Below are 23,598 nucleotides of genomic sequence, written 5' to 3'. Positions count from 1 at the left end.
TAAACACTATTTCCTGATGAAACTAGACTGAATACCCATTACAATAGTTGAAATAGTATTAATGCCTGTAAATAGAAGTTTTACTAATTTCTTCAATGGGAAGATTACTTGCATACATTTTTTTAAATATATAGATTAAAGTTATTTATATTTTTAATGGCTGACTATATGGGTGAGTAATTAATGTTTGCACAGCTCCTTGACCATATAAAGTGCTATCTAGCTGTTAAGTATTATTATTGTATGGGAATGATCTTCATATAACCCTGCCACCTCATGCACTTCAGTTTTCACATTCAAACTCCAAGTCAACTTGCTTATTAGATTCAATGTATCATATCTCTACATTGCCAGCATTCATCCGTCGCAAATGCTATGGCTATGGTTGAAAAGAAATTTTCATTCCAAGCCCCCAGTCCTGCCAAGGGCTTCACATGGACAGACCCTTGTACTCCCACAGAGCTCTAGTAAGCCTCATAAGAGTCTGCTCTAGGGCTGGACACATGTATTTCCTTAAAGGACTGGGGCCGCTAAACTTGTATTTTGAACTGCTGGATGCGTCCTCAAATCCCTTTCTTTGCACTGAAATTTCATGCATATTGTCTCACCCTTAGGGTAAATTAAAAAAGAAAAGAGCATATAAAGTGCATCATTAAACACGTGTGTATCTGTTTCTCTCTAAAAATCTTCCCTTGTCAAAATGACTTCCTCAGAAAGTAAGAGATGACTTCTTATTAAGGTACTCATTTTCTTATCCTTATAAAAGTTAGCTATAGATATAGAGTATTCACATTTCATGGAATCAAATAAAAATGAGGAAAAGAACAGCATTATAACATACAGCATATGAAACCATACTGAGTTCAACTAAGCATCCCACGTTGTAAAATCCCTCATGGTAAAGTGCTATAAGACCACTAATGAATGGGGGAAAAAAAGGATTCTTTATTTAAGGATGCCAGATACACACCAACCCTGTCAATCCCCCTTGCTCTTTAGCTTGCAGGAACACTTCCTGTGCTGCACAGCTTCACCACATACTGCCTCCATCCTGCAAGACCTCCATGCAGACATCCCTTCAGCCACACAGAACCCCACTGATTTCACTATGGCTTGGTGGGGATGCAGGATCTACCTACGTAGATCTCCTTGCAGGATGGAGGACCATGGTCTGCCTAAATCCTGGACTAGATTAGGTACTCCTGGAATGGAGCCACACACTTTAATTATCATATAAAGTGTTATTTATCAGTTCAGAACTCATCATGACATGCATTCTTAACCTTAATTTATTCTGTCATATAAAATCCAGATTACTTTGTCCAGTGTCTCATTATGCATGTTTTTGCTACTAAAGCCGCTACTCCCATACATTATCTTTGATGTTTGCTTAATGTAACTTCTAAACTACTTAAAATGTAAACACATCTAGGAAATTAGGAATAACTTCTAACCAAAACTTTTAATGTTTCTATTTTCCGAACCATATATAAAATCCCTAGTCTCCTTTACATCCAAGTATGCAGTTCTTTGTCACCATACAGCATTTGTTGAGAGCTTTTATGTTTACTGTTATATTTTGTTCTTACAATTATCTTGTATTCCTCTGTCATGATAGTTTTCAGCTTCCTTTTGAACCACAAATCATACTCACATTAAGCATTTTACTTAAGAATTCTACATCAGTACTGGAATGATGGATGAGATTCCATTAGCTGCTATAGAGATGGTTATATATAATAGCCGAATGTCTCTCTAGCAGAGACACAAGGTGGGTGAAGTAATATATTTTATTGGACCATCTTCTGTTAGTGACAGAGACACCCTTTCCACACACAAAGTTCTTCTTCAGGAGTGGGAAATGTACCTTATATCTCTACCTCATTGTTCTTATGGAGAAAGGTTACCTTGTAATTGCAATCTGAATGCATCAAAAACTATCAACACAAATAGTTAACAAAATAAAAACTATGTACCAAAAATAGAAAGGAGAACTTGTGCCATATCTTAACTTAAGTAGTTTACAGCTTTACTTAATCAATCAAACCAATTCAATCAATTAACAATGCCAGCTTATTTTAATAGCTTTGTCAACTATCTATGACAACTACAGCGCATAAGACATCTAAACTAAACAAATAAATATTAGCATTGTTAAACTAGATTTGTTTTGAAATGCGGTGGCTCCTCATGTGGCTCTAACACATCTATGTGGTCAGATAAACGGAGATCACTGGGTGTGCGCATTAAAACAAAAGTGCCTATCTTGTTAGAAGCCATTACATATTCAAATTTATGAGGTATTAGAGTGGGAGGGCAAAGTTTTATGTGCCCAAAACAACTATATATGGAATTAATCTTAGCAACGTCAAATATAAAAATTTACCCTGCCAACAAAAGAGATCAACGAGTTTAACTTTAAAACCCCTGTACATTCTTTAAAGACATATCTGTGACACACTGTGTGTGATTTTTCTGAAGAGTTAATATCTACAGTTACTCATAAACATGTCTAATTCTGTGTGTATCCGTGTTTGTATGCTTGATTCAACAGTTACTCATAAACATTTCTAATCCTCTGTGTGTTTGTATGCTTGGTTCTTGTTTGGTTCTACTACAAGCACAAATAAGAAGAAAAATACTCAGATGCTGTGACTCACAGATATTTCAGTTCTTAAAGAACCACCAGTAAGACGCAGCTTTCCCGGACTCAGCCAAGGCTGGAAACGCAGAGCACAACCACTCAAAACTCTCCCTAAGCGCTCTAGGTGCACTCTGTCGGCCGAATCTGGCAAGTCTTCTCCCATCCTCACTGATGGATCAAAAAGGGCACCTGCCAGAAACCCCAGCCATGGGACTCTCCTCATTCACACAACTCCTTCTTGGACCTCTAATAGCAGCTGCAGCCAAATGCCCCAAATATCTGAACAAAGAGATCTCGGATAGGTCAGCAACGTGGGAAGAGAGAGATGAGCAGGGACCCTTTCCCAGTAAGGAGCAGGAGCAGGAAATCCCCTGAGGGAAAGGGAGACCCACCTCCGTAGGACCTAGGCAGCCTGTCCTCAGGGCAGAAGGGACCCGAGGACGCTGGGGATTCCCAGGGAACTCTATACCGCGGGGAGGGTCTCTCCTGCCCCCTCTCTCAGCACAGCGGCTGGCCTAGGGGGAGGGCTCTGGCTCTGGCTCTGGAGGGGGGGGAGGGAGTCCTACCTCGGATTTCCACACGATGTAGGCGGAGGGGTGGCTGCTGCTGGGCGCCTGCTGCCCCTTCCGCTGCTGGAGCCACTTCCTCGGGGAGGAAAAGATGCTGTTGGTGCCGGTGCCGCCGCCGGGGGCGCTGAGGGCCGAGGCGGAGGGCGTGCGCGCTAGGAAGGGCAGCTCCCAGGCCGTGTTCCTCTTGCCCCGCGGGCTCTCGTACTCGAAGTGGAAGCTGCCCGAGGGCGACTTCTCCAGCGGGGTGCTGGGAGTGGAGAGCGAGCCGCAGAGCGGGCCGCCCGCCGGGCGCAGCAGGGCGCGGGAGGAGGAGGCGGCTAAGCACTCCGCCGAGGGGCCGCCGGCGGCCGCCCTGGCCCGGGGCGTCCTGCCCGGGCCGTCCCCCTCTTCCCGGCTGTAGCTGCCGATGATGGCTGGGTCCAGGCTGCGGGTCTGGCGGAGCCTCCGCTTGGAGAGGCTCTTGGAGGAGGAGGAGGAGGCGGCGGCGGTGGCGGCGGCCGGGGAGGAGCAGGAGAAGACGCTGTTCAGCAGGCTCTGGGCGGACATGGTGGCGGCCGCCCCGGGGCGTGTGTGTCCCCGCGGAGAGAGCGGCGACTCCGGGTCCCGGAGCTGGAGGATCAGCGGGCGCCCGAGCCGCGCCGGGCTGCTGGCGCTGCGGAGCCCGCGGGGGCCCGTTCCGGCGCGGGCAGCGGGAGGCTCATGCTGGCCGCAGGGCGCCCTGTGTGCGCTGGGGCTGCAGCCGCCGCGGTCACTTCGCCGGCTCCGGGTGTGGGGGGGGATGGACAGGGTTAGCAGCAGCCGGGAAAAGGGGAGGGAAGGAGGCGGCAGCCGCGGGAGCTTTTATCGCAGCTTGCCAGAGTCACTCCCCCCCCGCGCGGCAGCCAGCGAGGCGCACGGGATCTGCCCGCCGCAGCCCAGTCCCCTTAGGGCGCGGCGGGAGGGGAGGGCAGCTGGGGGCTCCCCCAGCCCGGCCGGGCGCTCCAGCTCCTCGCAGCCCTGAGCACCGCTCGCAGCTCAGCGGGGCGAACTCCTAGGGGAGGGGGCGTCCAAAGGCGGGTGCAACTTCCCCAGGCATGTGACCATCAGGGAAGTGCACTGCCAGTGATCACGGTGACCACATGAAGAGGACCCCCACCTCCCCCAACCGCCGCCTGTCTGATTAGGGGAAGGAGGTCCTAATAATGGGCCATCCTCGTCCCTGGGTGCAAGTGATGTTCATCCCCCCGCCCCCGCCGCCACCCGTGTTGTTTCGCTGGTTGTAGTCCCTTGTCAGCTATCCCACAGCTATTGGGTTTCATTGCAGGATGTTTACGCATTTGGGAGCCGGGCTTGAGCTCCAGGATTTCATTCCACGTGTTATGCGTTTTCCCACTTCGGGACAAGGCGGTTTGAGACCAGAACGTGCCTGGCCCCTTCCCTTGTTATGCACGGTTACCAATGACGGTCCTTGCTCCTGAGAGTCGGGAACCCTAAAACAAGAGCTGAGCCAGGTCTGATAGAGCAGCAGGTGCTCTGCAAATTGCCACGCAGTCCTGCCGCTCGCCCCACGGCTGTCCCTGCCGGGGCCTCTCGAGAGCATGGTCGCCCAGAGCCGCGGACTGCCAGGGGGGATCTCGTGTGGGATGCCCAATTTAGGGCTGGTTTTCTCGCTGCTTCGTACTCCGGCTGACGACAGCACAGAATGATGTTTGGGGGGGGGGGGTTGGATTTGTCACTTACCTTCCACTGAACCTATTGCTACTTACGGGGAGTAAAATGAAAAATCGTTTTACTGCGTAGGAAAAAGTACTCGATTTAAGTTTATTTGCCAGTATTTTGCTAGAATTTTGTTATATTGGAAATTAAATTAGCTTCAAAGAGTTTTCGGTGGGTGTTTAAAAACGAACACTTTTTTTTTTCGGCCTAAACTTATTGTCTCAAATACGTGGTTGAATAAAGCCCAGTAAATGATCCATATCAAGTGACTTGGCACATTTCCATCTGATTATAATCTCTTATAAATATTATGGAGAACAAATTTGCTCAGAATAAGTGGGATGTGTGTCCTCTGGTCCCCTTGCTTCTAACTATACATTTCCATTATGGTGCTCTCTCTTTCACCTTGATATTTTAAAAACAGGGCTACTGTGACATGCAAGGTGCCTTCTACATATAGCAGATATCTATATGGTCAGATCCTCAGTTGATGTGAATTGGTGTAAAGCCTCTGCTTTTGAGTTCCTTTTTTGCCATCCTGTACCAACTGAGAAGGTTCTTCCATTTTGTTTGATCAGTGGGAGGAAGTTCAGACTCTGCTTCCTCTCATTGACAGCATCCAGCAGAATAATATCACTTAGAAGAGGCATGTGGACCAGAGTCCATAGGGATGGCATGGGTAACAGAAGTAAGACTGAAAGCATTATTATAGTAATTATAATTCAAGACATATAAACCTTTTCTACATGATTAATAACAGCAAAAAGGGCCAGGGTCAATATATCTGGGGTCACTCTTGACAAATAATGAAACCGCACACATAACTAACCCCACTCAAAAACATGGGAAAACAACAACCTCCCTTAACAAGCAGAACTTCCCCACTCCAAAACATAGTCTGGGACTGTGTACAAACAAGGACATCTTTATTAGGGGAAGGGGAACACAGCCATGAGCTTGGAAAAACACAGCAACATTATACACACACACACATGCAAATAAAGAGTAAAATTCTCCCCATTTCCAGCAATCATTCTAATTCCCATCCCACCCACTAGTGAGAATGTCTCACAGATATTAACAGTGCCTTGAGCGTACCACCTCACTCATCCACCAAATTCCACCCATAGCTGGGATCTGGAAGTAGCAATAGAGCTTCTCTGTATATTCGTCTCCAGTCCTAAGAGAGATGCTTGTCTGGAGGCATAACTGCCTACCCCATCTTAGTGATTCAGCTTTATTAAGGTGCTGGAAAAGCAGGACCTCACTGGAGCATGCTTAGTTCTTCACTGTCCTCTATATCTTCTCTCCCCATAGTAATCAGCCTGCATTGCCTCTTGCAAAAAAACCCCACAAAAGAAGACCCAAGAGCACATGGGACCTCAGTAGATCCCTGCCTGCTTGAAAACCAGCTCTTTACCCTCTCAAGCTTTTCTGGGAGCCCACAATCCCATGAAATCTAAGTTCATGTATAATTATGGTGACTTCCCAATTGTCACTAGAGGAATTTTCTCTTTTCAGCAATAGAGGTAGTAGAGCACTTTCCGCTCTGAAGCTTTTGGCCATTGGACTTACAAAGAGAAGGCATACTGAGCCTTCAAATGAAGGATTCTCTCTACACTGTTTTTCAAGTGCTTTATCCACTATTGGGTTCTTTTTTTAAGTCTTTAGAAGAAGCTTCTCCCACTTCTCATGAGAGCCTACTTAATTATGGAGCTGTGCTGTTACTCCATAGTTAACATTGCAGTTAAGTTTCTATATAAAGCTAAATTTACTAACTTATGCCTTCAGTCTCATGCAGATATAAGCTAACATCTGAATGAGTTCTTTCTTGCCACCTAGTGATGAACTGGGGTGTGACAGACTGACAGGGATGTGCAGGCAATTTCCTGCAATATACAAAATGAACTTTATGGAATTAAATTTGATTTAATTAGGCTAATAGATTTGGGGTCCATTGTATTAAAAATGCAATTGTGTATGTGTTGTTATATGTATTTCCATGAGAAGGGTAAATACGAGAACAGCCAGGGTGATTAAGCAAACTCACTCAGGTTGTAACCTCTCCAGAGAAACCATCCCCATGGAAAAATATACGGGTTTGTCCAGTAACCAACAGACAAAGCAAAGGCTTTTTGGACAAATAGCCTAGTTTTCAACTTATCTTATGACCTTCTTCCTGAAGCAGCAAACAGACAGAACCTTAATCCTTCGGGTAGGGCTGGAAGGACTGGGCCTGCCAGAATCCATATGAGGGTTGGGGTTAATTCTGACAAGCTTATTAGCATGCATGTAGGTTATTTTATTGTTTTTCGTATTTTTTCTCTGTAATACTTTTTACCTTAAGAATAAAATAGGCTTGCATAGAAACAACTATGTGGTACTTATAACTATAGCAATTATCCCGGTTAACCATCTCTGAAGAGAAAGCAACCAGGTGCCTTTGGGCAAAATATCTGTGCTGGGACATACACAGTGAAGGTAGGGGACTGTGCAGCCTGGAAATACCCTGGTCAGAAGGGAGAGAGATGTCTATCTTCACCCAAGAGAAGTGATAGCAGGGGAGTCAGAAGCCTGAGAATGGGTGCCCTGGTTGGGACACTGAGGAGAAATACAGGTTCAGTTCCCTTGAACTGTAACATGGGAGGAAAGACCTCGGGAGCAGACCTTAGACACACCTACGTTGCCTGGGTGATTAGCAGACAGACCTGCTTTGCCAAAGTGATCAATTTTGGCTGTGTTGGTTTAAAATTCACTTTGGTCTTGAATGCACAGTTAAATGTTGTTATCTTTATCATATGAGTAAAGGGTAGCAGAACTGTACATAATATGCCTTCATTTAGGCCTAACTTCAACCTCACTTGCTAAGCAAGGGGTAGTGATGCCAAATTCAAGTGTAAGTCAGAAGGGGTGAGTAACTGCTGTTAAAGCCTTTGTCTGAAGAACCCTAGATTCAAAGATTTGATTTTTAACTTCTCATGCTTAAAGACAGATGATCAGACTTGGTTTAGAGTCTTTGTGTCTGCTCAGTGGTTATCAGAGCTTAAATCACTGATAAACTGTGGGGATACTTTTGTAATGAAAGACAACACAGGGGATGTAGTAACATTGAGGTCTGAGGTTGGTTCCTTACTACCTGCTGAAATCATTAGGAGCTGGTTTTGCAGCTAGAGGCAGAGATGGGAGAGACAGCAGTGAGCAGTGGCAAATATGGCAACAAATGACAAGTGCAGCAGAGACAGCAGTGAGAAGCAACAAAGGTGGTAGTGACAAGCAGTGACAAAGACAACAGTGACAGCAGTTAGCAACAGCAGAGGTGTTACTTCAGGCGTGGGAGGGGAATCCACGTGAATGCACCCTTGAATTCTCCGACTTTGCTGACTGGACAACCAACTGTGAACGTGGTGCAATGGAGTGGTCTGTTAAAAGGACATTAGTCCATCAGACTTTCACACCGGTATGTGAGAAACTAAGGCAAAGGACACTGTCCAAACTACTGCTGGGTCAGTGTTTACTTATGATTTGCATACTTTCGAATCATTGGTAAAATATTTTCCCAAATTAATACTGACTTCCTTCTGCTCTTAAAAAAAGTTTTCTTTTGTTATATACAGTGCTTGTGAGTGCGGAAGTATTGCCTTTTAGAGGTGCCAGGGAGTAGTGTTTAGTTTTCCCATATTTCTGGATGGGGGTAGAGCTGGTTCTGTTTTGTAATGTTAAGAGGAACCCCTAGATATTGAACCCAGGCCCCGGTTGCTGTCAGCGCCACCTGGCCGAAGGGTTACATGTGGAACAAAAAGAAAATATAATATGAATAGTTATTTGACCTTGGTTTTGGAACTGCATGACAGGGTGCTAGCAGTCCAATATTGGAACCTATTTGCAGTGTGCAGACTTCTTTGCAGAGCTGATAGCTGCATGCCTGATGGAGCTGCAGCTATCAGCTCTCTTCCTCTCCCCCTCCTCCAGACTTATCAAGGAACATTACTGGGACAAGGAAAGTGGGAGAGGTAGAGATGCTGGGAATTAAAGCTGCATCAGGAGCAGAATTAAGTTATGCTTGCCCCAATAATTCTCTGGGAAATGCACCTGGACATTGTCATCCAGATAATCCAGTTGTAAAATGCAGCCTGAATCTCCTCTCATACCCTCCCCAATTCTCCCTCACTGGGGAAGGGGCTGCCTAGACTGCTGTTCCTGAGAGGGTCACAGGTTGTTTCCCCTTGCACTTGTCCACAAAGTGGGGAAAGGGTTCCATGGTTCTATCTCCCCTACTTAAGGCTGCCCTGTATACTATCTGCCTATCTCCAGTGAGTAATCCAATTTTGGATTGCCAGTCACAAGTGCTGGTTCAGCAACTCGCCAATGGATCATCAGACTCATAGGCCAGGTCTGTTCTACAAAATTACATTGATCTAACTTACAGAGGCATACAGCCACCACAGTTATTAAATTGCTTGTGTACGTGCACACTTGACTCTTTGTGCTGTCAATGCATGCCCTCACACCAGGGACAATTGTATTGTCAGCTTGGGCCATTGTGGGACAGCTCCTGAAAGCCAGTAACAGACGACATAAGTAACGTCTACACTGATATTGCATCGAGCTAATTATATCAACCATGACTCTACGCCGCTCAGAGAAGTGGTGTTACTAAATCAGCGTAGAGAGGCACTTATTATCGATGGGAGCCAAATTTAAGTGGAGACACTTCCACAGCTAGGTCGATGCCAGGCAGCTTACATTGACCTAACCCTGTAGTGCAGACCAGGTCACGGTTGCAACCAGTGATTTAAACTCAGCTCAACAAGTAAGGTTTAAACACTATTAGAAACCATGAAGCTGAACATGATTTGGCCTGATCTGTGTTGACTGCTACATCATGTCCACATTTTATCAGCACAAATGTTCACAGCCATGTTCAGAAGGTAATATTTTGTAGTGGAGACCAAGCTTAAGACTTCAACTGACATGCATGTCTCTCTGCAACAGAATACAAATTGCACTACATATATCCTTCATCGTCATTCAATAGTAAACAGGAATCTTGCATGTTTCACATCTAGACTCTTTGGATTCTTCATTAACCACTCTATCAATTTTTGCTTTGCTCTTTAGCACATCTTGTCACTCGTTACAACCTGCTAATGTAATGACACTACTGCATCCAAAATTTCCTTTTTTGATACCTGCTGTTTACTGCATGACTAAAATTGTCAATGTGTCGTATTTATTAACTCTACCTCTGCTAGCTACTATCTGAATTTACCGCTCAGCACCTAACTTCCACTCAGCTCAAACTCCATTACCGCAGAGTGTGAAAAATGTACCAGACACTTACTAGTTGATAACCTCTTTTTTTTTTAGGGACATTTGTAAGCTGCTGAGAAGCCTGGTTGGAAAGGTACTAAGATTCCTATCAGGTTGCTATTTTTGACCTCTGCTCTTTTGCGTGACTCTTTGGTAGTAGGTATCTGATAAATTTGAAGACCAGCTCCCTTCTACCTGCTTGGTGAACGAGCGTTTTTGTTTTTTTGTTTTTTCTTTCTATCCCACCCAGACCTCCCTGGTAGTTGAATGTCATTACTATTCCTATCCTTCCCCTACTAGCTTATTGGCAGTTACAGGAGCTTTCTCTGATACTCTACCCTTTCTCTCACTTCCAGTTTATTTATTCTTCTGCATCATTATTATTATTATTATTTATTTATGTTGTACTAGTGGACAAAGCCCCAATCAGAATCAGGGCCCTGTTGTGCTAGGTGCTGAACAAACATAAACAACGATCCATTTCTTGCTTAGAAGAGCTTACACGGCTCTTCCACACAGGTGGCAGATCCACACAGAGGCAGTTGCAGAATCAGGGCCTTAGAAAATGGACATATGAACCATGTGTGGGAGAGACACTCTCAAATAAATACAATGATATGAACATGTATGTGGGTTTTATTTAAGGCTATCAATGAAGTAGGTGCCAAGTGTCTGCATTTGCCACCTCCCCCCGCATCTAGTCATTGTTAGTTAGCTGATGTCTTACAGGTTTCATGTCAGATGTGGGTTTTGAGGAAAGATCTGAAAGAGGAGTGGCTAAGGGATTTACGGATTACTTTAGAGAAGGAGTTCTGTGAGTAAAGGGCAGATGCCAGGAGGCTTGTGTGAGAAGCTGATATACAAGCAGATAAGGCTGGTATTATTGTCAAAACAGAGGGTGTGGAAGCAACTCAAAAAAAAGACCAATGTGAACAGTTTTAGTGTTTGTCTTTGCTGCTGCTTACAGCTTTCTCAAGAAACAGTAACATGACACTGACTGCTGTTTATGCTGGTAATATGGCATGATTGCTGGTTATTTTGCTGCCCACAGAATTTTCAATGGTAGCATAGGACTATGTCTACACTACAGAGCCTATGTGCGCATAGCTCCTAGTGGAGACGCAATGTATGCCGAAATTCTTCTGGTGTAGGAACACCAAGTACCTGAATGTTAGGTATGCCAACAGAAACTCCCTTTTGTGTGTACACTGGGGGTTTTATTGGCACAACTATGATGCTAGGGGGTGTGGTTTTTCACATCCCTGACCAACATAGCTATGCCACTATAAATGTAGAGTAGGTCTAGGTCTACAGTCTTTAGTAAATTATGAACAGCAGCACAGACAATGAAGCTCCAATTCTCATTTGACAGGTTATCTGAATATGTTTAAAATGAAAGCTTAAATTCTGCAAGAACTATTACTTGGGTCCCCTGCTCCAGAAGGAATGTTTATTATTTGCCCTATCTTAATCTTAATGTCTGAACTCATCCTGTTGCTATCTCATTCAATAGTTGACCAGCCAGTCTGAGTCTGAAGGTACTTCAAGTTTTAAAATGTATATTAAAAAAAGAAAAAAAAGAGTAGGATTAATATGGACTACTAACACAATGGGAATGTGGAGAGAGAAATTCTGAGGGATGAAGTTGATTGTTATGACTTTTTCCTTTCCACTCATCAGTTTCATTCTGAATCAGCTTCAGTCCCCACAAATGGAGTTTTGCCCTGGGCCATGCTGCAGACAGACCTAAGAAACCATTATCCTCTTGCTTACCTAAAGATATATTTTCTCAAGGCCCTTTGACTATCATAATTCCAGCCTGCATGTGCCACTGGATCACAGAATTTGCCAATTGTTATTTTTTTAAGTCAAAGTCATATTTGAGTTCTACCAACACAAAAAGATATCTTAAACCAGAAAATTACTATTTTTTAAACTCATATTACCTAGAGCCAGCCAAACCTAACATATAATGCATAACTTTAAAAACATATTACTTAAAACTGTCGGAACTGAAAAAGATTTATTTAATGTAATGGCATATGAATGACACTTTCAAAAGGAGTTAACCAAATATGAACGAGAAAAGATCTGGACCAAAAGTCAAGAAAACCTCAATCTCTGGAAACCTTTAAAGAGTCAGTATAAACACTGAATAGATCCTACTACTACATGCTAGCAAGCTGTACAAGACAAGTTTTAGAAAAATTATTGTGCTGTACAAAACTTTCAACAAATTCTGATTAGACTAATGCCCCAGTTTGCTTAATCCAGAGTTAGTAAGAGGTTGTTGGTTTTGGGGTTTTTTTTAATTACTTGAGAGGAATTTAAAAACAAAATGTTTAAAAACCCATTAACAGAGTTGCATCTACTTATGCCAGCAGTAATTTTTCCTCATAGTCACTATAGAAAATGAATGAAAAGTCGCTACAAAATATGAACTTATTCATTCAAGGAATTAAACACAGAGCCTTCTGCTATTGTGACTAAAACTTGGTTAAACAAGTTAAAATGAATTGGAAAGCAAAAGAAAAAGGATTTGCACCCTTTATTACTGCTGTAGGATGTACCAAGATAGGCTTAAGAAAATATATAGTTAACTTGTTTTTTTTCTCTTCCCTGCTTCTTTCTTACATTAGAAACTCAAAGTCTTGAATGAATGAATTTTGTCAGAGGACTGATTGGATGAGTGGAGGTTTTAAATAAAACAGTGATGTCACAACAGACCGATACCTAAAATCCAGCTTTCCTAGTCCTTAGTTGAAAAAGGAAGAGTTGTTAAGTCTGTTAAGTTGCCTTGTCTACACCATGGTGCAACTGGTAGCATATGCCAATACATAGGCGTTTTTACCACCTTGTTGTCTAACCCTGTTCAGAACTGCCACTCGACTGGGGTGTGCTGTGAAAGCAAGTCTGCAGACAGTGGATGAACATAACGTCCATGCATGGTAGTAACCATGTCCCAGATCCTCAAAGGTGTTTAGGCTCTTACCTCCCATTGAAATCACAGAAATGAATGAAATCAATGGGAGTTAGGTGATTAAATATCTTTGAGCATTTAGGCTCAAATACCTTTCAGTTTGTTAATGACCTCAATGAGAACAGGACTGGGCCATCCCAATACTGAAAGGCTTGGACATGATTGGAACTGAAACTGATTATAGGAGGACCCTGGCTCCCTCCTTAGTCCTTGCATTTACTAACTCCTTACCTGGCTCAGAACTCCACAGATAAGTTGCTATGGTACCCCTAAAGTATGTCAGCAGACTTCACTCATACCAGCAGCTCATCTGCTAGAGCCTGATCCATAAGGACATTATATTTCAAAACACAAATTCTCTACAGAGAATACAAATTCATATTTAAATGAGATAAATAAGGATTGGGAATAACTGTGGGGCCCCACATAATATTTTTGTTATAGATTAGATATAGTCTTTCAGTAATAGGCTTTACACTCTAAATCAAACACTCCCAACATATTACCTTATTCAGCCAAGAGGTTCAGATGAACAGATAACTCCAACAGGAAATGAAGTCTTACTAACCAAGAAAAAGAGTGAAATGACACTGCAAATAAAAACTCACAGCAATGTTTTAAATGTCATTTACTGTGAAGTGTTCTCTAAATCACTGGCAGCTCGCACACTTGTGTATCACACACATGAAAGTGTTTGGCTGTAAACTACCGTGTCGTGGGATGAATGGTCCCCGCTCAGGATATGGGTCCACATCCCTTTAAACTGCTTAGTCTCAGTAGAATGGAGCTGCCTGTGACTAAGGACCCATCGACATCTGGTCCTAGTTTTTAACCAAGCTAGACCCACATCTATATAAGGCAAGCAACCAGCTTAACAGCTGTATTTAGTTATAACAGAGTTTGCTGGATAGTGTGGCAGGAGCCAAACTGTGTTATAATCAGGTTTTTAAAAGAAGCATTAGCTCAGGTACAGACGGAGTTCACACTGGCCCTGTCCATCCTGACTAACCAAACCACGCTTTAGCCTACACCTGCCACAATCACATTTGAACTAGGTTAATACATAACTGCTTTGTGTACATAGCACCTTAGCTAACTTGTTGTGTGTGTGGTTTTTTTTTTTTAACATGATTTGGGATGGACAGTCCAGGCATAGCTAAACTGTTTCAGCAAGCACTTGCTTCCCCAAGTGGGGTCTTAAAACAGTCCTGACTGCAACAAGAGTCTCTTGGGGACCCGCTTATACCCAGTACAACGCCGCAGCTCCATTGTGTGGACAGGAGCTACCCCTCTGTCTTGAATTAAGTTAAAAAAGCTATGGACATGAAACGGGGACACAGCCGGGTCCTGTCTACACCACACAGGGCAACTGCGCTGGCTTTGGACCCCGGCCGGGACACAGGCAGCCCAGCAGCTCCCTGTCAGAGGGAGAGGGTGCCTCTGAGGGTGTTTGTGTAAAAAAAAAAAAGTTTGGGGAATCCCAGCACCGCGGGCCGGAAACGGGCGGAGCTGAGCCCTGCCTGCACCGGGGAGGCGGGGCCGGCCCTGCGGGGTCCTCCTTGTTCCGGGGAGGGAATCACTGGCCTGCCTTGGGCCCTGGACCGGCCGACGGCTGCAGGCAGGGCGGAGGAAGGCAGGAAGGAAGCACCGTCCGCCCCGGCCCGGGCCCCGCCCCAGCGGCCCAGCGGCGCGGGGCTGGCGGAGCCTGTGCGCTGCGGGCTGGCTGCGGGCTGGCTGGCTGAGCGGCGGCCGCCGCTGCTGGCTCCTGCCGCCCCGGCCCGGCCCTACCCTGGGCTTGGAGCCGCGCCGATGCCACGTGGGAGGCGGAGGAGCCGCCGCCGCCGCCGGCTGGGAGCCGCGGGCCTGCCCCTGGCGCAGGGGGCGCCGCTGGCCGGGCGCAGAGAGGCGGGGGGCTCCCGGGAGCGGGCGGGGGCCGGCCCGCCTCGCTGGGCCCCGAGGGAGGAGGCGCCCGGGGCCCTGGGCGAGCTGGGCCTAGCGGGGCTGGCCCCGGCCCTGCCCCTGCCGCTGCCCGGCAGCGCGGTGGGGCCCGCCGGGGGCTCCCACCCGTGGGCCGCCCCCGCCCTGCTGCCGGCCCCCCGGGCGCAGGGCTGCGGCCTGCCCGCCGCGCTGGGCATCTTCCGGGAGCTGGCCGGGCTGGCGCGGGAGCCGGGGCCCGGCGGCAGCCGAGCGGGGGCGGCGCCGCGGCTGAGGACCGTGTACGTGAACCCCCGGTGGCTGGAGCGGCAGGCGGCCTTGGCGGCGGCCCCGGAAGGCCCGGCTGCTGGGCCCCAGGGCCTGGAAGCGGCGAGCGCCTCGCCGGGGCCTCCGCCTGCCGGCCAGGGCGAGCCCTGCCCGGAGGCAGCGAGTCCCTACGTGGGGCTGCGCAGGCCCCTGGGCTACCAGCTGGCCAAGGCCACCAAAGAGCGGATCTGGAGGGGGGAGTTCATTGACCTGTTCTCCTTGCTCCACACAGAGCTGGCCCCGGAGCACGAGCCCGGCCAGGGACTGGGGGACACGCTGGACCAGTGGGTCTCCGCCTTCCTGGTGTATGCCAGCGTGCTGTGCGAGAAGCACCCCAGCAGGTGCGGGGCCATGTTCAAATACCTGGATGTCATCCGCAAATTCCACGCCACCTACGGCGGCACCTCGTGGCTGCACTACGACGAGGATTTCAGGCGGCTGGCGGCCAAGGACCCCACCATGGCCTGGGGGGATGTGGACTTGACGCTCTGGATGAAGTGGATGGCTCCGCTGAAGCCACCAGCAACCAGGCAGTTACAGGCTGCGGGTGACCAGCAGGCTCCGCCGCGGCCTCAGAATCCCAGGATGGATGATAAAAGTCAGGTGTGCCAGGCTTGCAACAGTGGCACATGCTCCAACACTGTGTGCCCATTAAAGCAGAAATGTACCAGGTGCCAGGGGCATCAGGGTGCTGCCCATGCATGCTGTGCATCCAAAGGGGAAGGGGAAGAGGAAGGAGGGAACGTAGAAAAACCATGGAAAGCAGAAGAGAAGCAATGGTCAGAATGTCACTCGAGTTGAGACAGGGCCTCACTCCAAATAGACTAGAGATTTTCAAACAGACACAGATTATTTGGCTGAAAAAAGTCTGCTATGGATTCTTAGTTGACTGATGCACATGGTGTAGCGTGTAAACATAGCTCCAGGAGGTTAGAATAGAACGCTTATTACAAAATATGTTCCCTACTTGTATTATTTTTAGGGATATGCTACTACTCAACAGAAATGAGTGTCCTTCACCCCCCCCCCCCCCCCCAATCAATTTTTTCTCTTTGTAAAAAATACGTTGCTTCCCAAGAAATCTGGGATAAAAAAACCCCAGGAGAAATGACTTCTCTAATTATCTTAAAATAAATGTTCCTAATGATAGAATTATTCATATAACAAAACAGAATGTGCATGAGATTTTGCTGTTGTCATTTTGGGAGGATTTAGCACCTGACGGCGGGGTGGAAGATAAAAGCTGGACAAGGATGCACATCAATGAAAATTAGATAAACCACAGTTTTGGTGGACATAGTTTTTGCACCATTGCTAAGGATTAGAGAATTCAAGTCAAACTAGGGATTCAACAGATTGAATCCACAAAAGGTTTAGCCCGCCTTGTGCAGGCTAAGGCCTTGTCTACATTAAGGATTTGTCATTATTACAGTCATCAGTGTAACTGGACTGGTACAACCTCTAATGTACACAGGCTGACTGTTTGCCCTGATGATGATGCTTATTCCATTTCAGGCAGGGGTGAGCTCTTCCACAGGTACATATAGCAGTTTTATCTGTGTACATTAGAGATTTCATTACAGTGATTAGTATGACTGGACAAGTGCAGGCGATATATTCAAGGTCAAAGACTGAATATTGAGTCTCCTGTCAAATGTATGCTAGTTGAAAAGCTTTAGTAATACATTTGCTATTCTTTTTAAATTGTCTTGAGGACCCTAGGAGGCAAACTAATTTTTGGTGCATTCTTTTGGATTCCTTGCTATTCTGTTCTGTATTATATTTTATAGTGACTGTTGGCACAGAGCTGTTAAAGGATTGGACTGTACTAGCATGATCTGGAAATAGATACCTTGCAAATCCCCTAGAAGTTATTAATCAGTCACACTAAGTCATATGTTTTGTACCATCTCAAAACTGGTTTGTCTAAGCCAACTGCAAAAACAGTGGCAGTGAATACCATGGACTGTGTACCAAATAATGAATACCATAATAGCTCCCAGTGCAGCTATTGTGGCATTAGTACGTTTTGTAATGATAATACTCTATGCTTATGCAGTTTGTTCTGACATCTCTCTTCAGACTTCTCATTTCTGAAATGTAGCAGATCAGTTTTTACTTCACTGCAGATCTTATGTGAGTACTCTAAATATAACATATTAGACATATTTTAATCTTGTTAAAAATTGGATTTGCAGCATGTAACCTTAATCAGACTCTTAATTCCGTTATAGGTTATTCTAACTATTAATAGTGGGTATGGAACAGAAGTTGTATTAGCACCAGAGGTCCTGATCCTCTTCCTATTGAAGTCAATGGCAAAATTCCCTTTGATTTCAGCAGGAATAGGATTCAGCTCAAATTTGCAGAGTTTTCCTAAGGCTTTGAGGAAGCTGTCAGAACTTACTAGCATTTACAAAAGTGTTAAATGTGTGTGTGGTGGGAGCGGGGGGGTTCTTTTAAATGGGTTCAGTTAAACAGTTTATGTTGGTATTTTAGACTAAGGGCTTGTCTAAAATAAAAATGGTTAACTCAACAAGTATAGTTAAAGTGGTATAGCTGCCGTTAGCATGGATGTAGTTGTATTGGCATAAAAGGGTTTATACCAGTGTAGCCACCCATATGGGAATAAGCCTTTTATACCGATATAACTGCATCCACACTGGAGCATATACTGGTATAACTGTTTAAGTTAAAAGAAAGCACTCCTAACTGAAATAGCTATGTCAGGATAATTAACTTAGGTCTGATCTATACCTAAAGTGCGAGGCTTCCATGGCAGGGCACTGATGAAGGCACAAAAGTGTGGTGGAGTTCCTTTACTTATAGGTGACTTGAAAAAGAAAACATTTATTTTCCTGTGCTATTTATTGCTCCTTTATGATGTATAAAGAAGGTCTCCAAGAAATAAAAAGTTGTGGCTTGTCTGTTTGTGCTTGAAGATTATAGAACTAAATGGAATAGCAACATCACCATAAACTTTACATCTTTTCCATTCTCAAATGACAGGAGGGAATGCTGTCTTTTCCCAGGGAGCTTTTCTCCTAGCTGTTTGTTTGAATATTTTGTTGTTGTTGTTTCATAAAAACAAAACAATAAAAAACTCAGTTTTAAGCAGTGTGACTAAACCTTCCTTTTACAATTAAAGGCGATTGAAGATTACATCTTAGATTTCAGTTTCTTGTAATGTTTGTATCCCCCTATCTCTCCTGTCCTGCAGAGGGCAGCTAGAACAAAATCAAGACTTGATACTATAAATGTAAAAATGAGAAGAACTTTAAAACCCCAAAACACTCGAGGCACTCTTTACTTCATAAAGAAGCAAACCAGAAACTCTTTTTTAAGGTTTTGGGTGAGAAATGATATTTTGGTATTGAACTTGATAGTTGGTGTCAATGCAGTCATCTGAGACAAATTCTTGAAACTTATGTCTAGGTAAATTTTAGGTAATTCTCTATTTTTTTTATACCACATTCAAGGAGAAAGCTAGTTGGAAGGGCAGTCGAACTAAATTGGTGAGTTATATACTATATATGACTAACTCTCTAAATTTTAAATGTGTGCTCATTTGTTAAATACAGAATTTTTTATAGGTACCAACAGCCTGACTCCAATGTTATCTAAGTGGAGCTCAAGTATTCTTATGCATCCATTTACCTCTGCTTCTGATACATTGCATTCTGTGCTAAAGAAGACATAGGAAATTCATTTTACCCAACCAGCAGTTGTAGCAATGGACTACAATCAAGCCAGTTTGTTGGACAGTAGGAATACTTACAGTGCAGCATTTGGCACAGACTGTCCAAAGAGGGTAAAGATTCAGGAGGGTGAATGAGTTGAACGTCAGTTGAATGGAGTCTGAAACAACTTCCAGAAGGGAAATCCTACCAAAATACTACATTGAAAGTATAAATTTAAAGTGAACGTTGTAATTACCAGCTAGTCCCTTTTCATACAAGCAAACTATTTTGTGCTGTTGGGGTCCCTTAAAAGATCACAACTGAATATTTCAAAACCTATGTACTACACTTGTTTAAAAAAAAAGTTTTAAAATAATTGTTAACTTTGCCATTTCATGAAAAAATGCAACAACATGTACTGAATTGAAATAATATCCAACATTCATTATATCAGAGGCTCTTGACAGTTATTTTATAAGATTCACACAATATTTCCTCTTTTATTCCTCTGGGGGAAAAAATGCATTAACTTCCATTGGCACTTTCAAAAAAGCCACGGGGCAGTCATACATACCTAGCTTCCTGACCACGCTTAGAGATGACATAAATTACTCTTTCAGGTATCCCAATAGCATATCTAGCATTGTAAATATCATTGTAAATAATATAATTGTAAATAAAAATATGGTTATCCTCTGGTGCCAATGAAAGTTAGATTAGCTGGATCATGGCTTAATGATTTTATATGGTTTTTCAGTGTTCTGTTTTCCATTTCTCCCTCTTCCCTCAGATACTAGGGTATATGATCAAGGTGATATTAGGTATATGATACTATATCGCACAGTGGTGAGGCCATGCCATTGGCTGTCTCAGAAAATCTACCATTATCTGTACTGTTTTCCCTTTCTTGGTTGTCACAATATTATGCACTAACTTGAAATGTTTGTAAATTCATATTAAAAATGTTTTGAGACCTCATCTAAATAAATTTTTTTATATAAAAATATAGTGCTTAACTTTTAGCCTTAGACTTTTTTTTTTTTGGTTCTTGCATTGCCAGATCCCCTCTAATTGCCTTCCTGCTTCCCATGTCCCTTTTCCTGGTCTTGCATTAGGTCTCTTGGACCCTTTTTATTTTATTTTCATTGTGAGGGTGCAGCGGAACCTTTTTGGGCATAGAAGGAAATTTAACTAGGATCATCTGCAGAAAATACTTTGGACACGGAGCTATTTGTTTCCTTTGTAATAGGCTGTGTGTGTTTTACAAGGATTTCCTGAGTGCAGTAACTGTTCTTTCTGGAGGCTGATCCTAAACTGGTGTAAATTCTCCTAGTTCCACTGACCTCGTGGAGCTCTGATAGGTTACACCACCTGCTGATCTGCCTGCTGTTGTCCAGAAGGTGATATGGCTTATAGTTCTGCTTGGATAATTCATGCTGTACTTGAGACAGTAATACTTTGAAAGTCCCAAAACAAGGACTCCTGCAAGTACTCCAGTAATCAGTGTACCACCTAATACTGTAAAATGCCATTTGTAGTTTTATAACTAGAGACTGAAAAGGCATGTTTTAATTGTGTTGTCCAGGTGCTTAAGGAAGGCAGGCTCTGGGTGCCATATTTTCCTGTTCTCTACTCTCCTTCCTGCTTGTGTTGAAATTCCTCTGCTCAGCAATTGTTTTCTCCCATCCACAGCTATTGCTGCAGGTGCTGACTGGGGAAAGGCTTGTTAACACTGATGCCATCATCCGTGGCTCTTCTGCTGGAGAAGCACTATGTAGGAGCGGTACAGGTGTTCCTCTCGGGGTTATGGCAAAAGGGGAAAATACATAGCCTTACCACTGCTTCCACACTTAATTACCCTCCAATATTTAAATTTCCCCCTGAACTTACTCAACTCTGCCTTCAACAGCCTCCTACTACCCTCAATAATTAGTTACTTATATGGCTCACCTTGATGAGCTTGATCAGCTATTCTCTGGTGGACAGGCACGTGATAAGACTTCTGTCCATGGGCATGACTGGCCTTTTCCCTTAGGGACATTAAAGTCACCATGCCATTGGTGAGTAACCATGCCACTTGGTTGCGCAACATTTTTTTTTCTTTGCAAACTTTCACCAAATATGATGGTGATACCCATCCTGTGCCCAGCCTAGCCACCTGAAAATGCCAAGGTCAGGGCAGGCTGCAAACGGAGAGCAGATTCTCCCAGCACTGGTGGGTGGCACTGAAGCCAGACTTCCCAACCCAGCCACATACTGTGCTGCTGAATCCCCATAGAAGCCAGTATACAAATACACACAGCCCCTTTACTGCATTTCAGCTCCTGGCTCCCAAATCAGCACTAGGTCCAGTAAAGAGACTAGTTGTTTGAACTCTATTCCCTTTACTACAGAGGTTCCCTCTGACCCCAAGGGGTCACCCACAGCACCAGTTCAATATAAGTTTGGATCTTACCTAAAATACCATGCTGCCAGCCAATCCTTTAGTAACCAAACCTAAAGAAAGAAATAAACCATAAGAGAAATGTTAACTGGTCAAAGCAAATCAGATACATACAAATGATTGAAAGTCCATATACATCAAGTTTCTAGAAGAAATGTGGAGATGCAGGCTTGTACAGTTCCTCTGGTATACATCCAACACCTGCATGGGCCTTAGTCCTTTGGTTCAGTTGCAAGGGAATTGATCCAGAGGCAGGTATATGTCAGTAACTGAACAGGAACAAAGGCAAAATGGTTTCTATGGCTTGGCCTTATATACCCTCTGGCCCTGGCCATGCAGTCTTGTGGAATATTACAAGAACTAAAATGGAGTCCAGAGTCACATGGGCCAATCCTGGTAACTCTTCAGGTATGCCTTTATTTTCTTCCTGGCCCTTTGCATCCGTGAGTGTCTTAATGGACCATTAAGCAAGCTATTGTCCTGCCGTCGTCCTATCTGGAATGTTGCCCAGGCAGCACAATTTGAAATACAGATATCTCAAATATGTCCGTAACTTCCATTACAGATTTAACACATGCACATAAGCATTATCATCTGACTTAGCATATTATAACCTTTCTAACAGTACCTGACATGGCATATTTCACATGAATTATGATTTTGACATACTGATGTCAAACAATATTACAAATGCTCTCCCCCCCAACCACCCAGCAAGACAGATGGAATCTCCCGTTGGAAATATTTTTAAATGCTTGGGACCTGAGTTTGCATTAGCTGACTTGCTTGGGAGAATCAGCACCATTGGAGAGTTATGGTATTTGAAGTAGTCGAGCAGGACCAAGGGGCATGTACTTCTTGAGATAATTGCAGATAGTTTGTTACTGATTTCTAGCAAGATAGAGAACTTGTTTTCACGGATGTGCTTTTCAGTGTTCAGGTTTGACATTGATGGTTGTTCCAAAGGCAAATTAAAAACTCTGAAAATAGAAGAAGTGCCAGATGCAACATGACTCTCACAACACCAAATCTATTGTGTCTCTTGTGCAGCATAAGACAGAGAAAAATTCAAGTGGCCAAAGGGATTTTTCTTTGAGCTAGCAGATACTGTCAATTGGTTAAAAGAGTGAGGTTACAATAAAGGCAGCATCAACTTAATGGCGTTTCTTCACTGTAGAAACACCTTTGGTTACTTCTCAAATAATTTGGATAGATTAATTTTGAGCATTTGAAAAATGAAATAATATTGACATTATCCTGACCTGGCTGATAAGGTGACTTGTCTTATCATTCTCTCTTTTGCTGAATGAGCTATATCTGGGGAAACTCTGCTCTCCAAACACTTGACTCTAGCGAAGTGATAACCTTTGAGCTCTAGTATATGGGAGGCAAAGCGAGGACCATATATGATTTGGATGGGACTTCAACTGCTACTCTGAAGTGCTCTTTTTTTCTTTCACACTGGAACTCTTGGCTTGTTTTCTGTCAGCACCCACAGTTCAAGTGTTTGCTGGAAAGGTGCCAAGTCTAAGCTTTGCTATCTCTGCTCTTGCAGGGACAGTAGCAAGTAGTACTCTGAGATGGCTCAACTGTGAGTGATGTTTTATGGTGCTATTCTCCTTTTCTATAAGAGATCTAGACCTTGTATTATATGATTTTGCCAGTCAAGATAGAAAAGTATGTATAGGGTTGGATTCTACTCCTCTTTGCATGAGTAAGTGTTTGTAGGTTTGGACCTTAGTCAGTAAAGCAAAGTATCACAAAGCCCGCAAAACATTAGTCAAGCCAAATAAAACATTCATCTTTAGTTTATGCACTGGCATCAGACTAATCTCCTTTTGGGGCATAACACATTTCCATTTGGTATTTGATCTTTTTTTTTTTTCCTCCTGGAAAATACTGTTTATCACGGATCCAAAATAACATCTTGCTGTTCTGCACGTTTGTGGGCATTTAGCGAAGGAACAGATGAGATTTTTAAGAAATTTTTTTCTATGATGGAATTTCTTCAATAATAAAAACTGAATATTTTTTTA

At 44.1% G+C, this 23,598-nt stretch overlaps 1 protein-coding gene and 1 pseudogene across 1 annotated transcript; one reads left to right on the top strand and one right to left on the bottom strand.

Annotated features, from left to right (window-relative positions):
• Nucleotides 1-3,210: 3,210 nt before the first annotated feature.
• LOC137165041 (rho GTPase-activating protein 6 pseudogene) lies at nucleotides 3,211-3,965 on the bottom strand (annotated as a pseudogene).
• Nucleotides 3,966-13,458: 9,493 nt separating this feature from the next.
• LOC137165040 (collagen alpha-2(I) chain-like) lies at nucleotides 13,459-20,135 on the top strand. Its single transcript, XM_067566142.1, has 3 exons — nucleotides 13,459-13,472; nucleotides 14,683-16,042; nucleotides 17,522-20,135. Exons 1-3 carry the CDS (start codon nucleotides 13,459-13,461, stop codon nucleotides 17,534-17,536), a joined length of 1,389 nt encoding a protein of 462 aa, XP_067422243.1. The 3' UTR covers nucleotides 17,537-20,135.
• The last annotated feature ends 3,463 nt before the right edge of the window (nucleotides 20,136-23,598 follow it).

This window comes from Emydura macquarii, unplaced genomic scaffold (genome assembly GCF_026122565.2).
Source record: "Emydura macquarii macquarii isolate MOO-44397 ecotype Brisbane River unplaced genomic scaffold, CSIRO-AGI_Emac_v2 contig_2734, whole genome shotgun sequence".
NCBI lineage: Eukaryota > Metazoa > Chordata > Testudines > Chelidae > Emydura > Emydura macquarii.
This window is presented reverse-complemented; position numbering and strand designations above follow the sequence as displayed.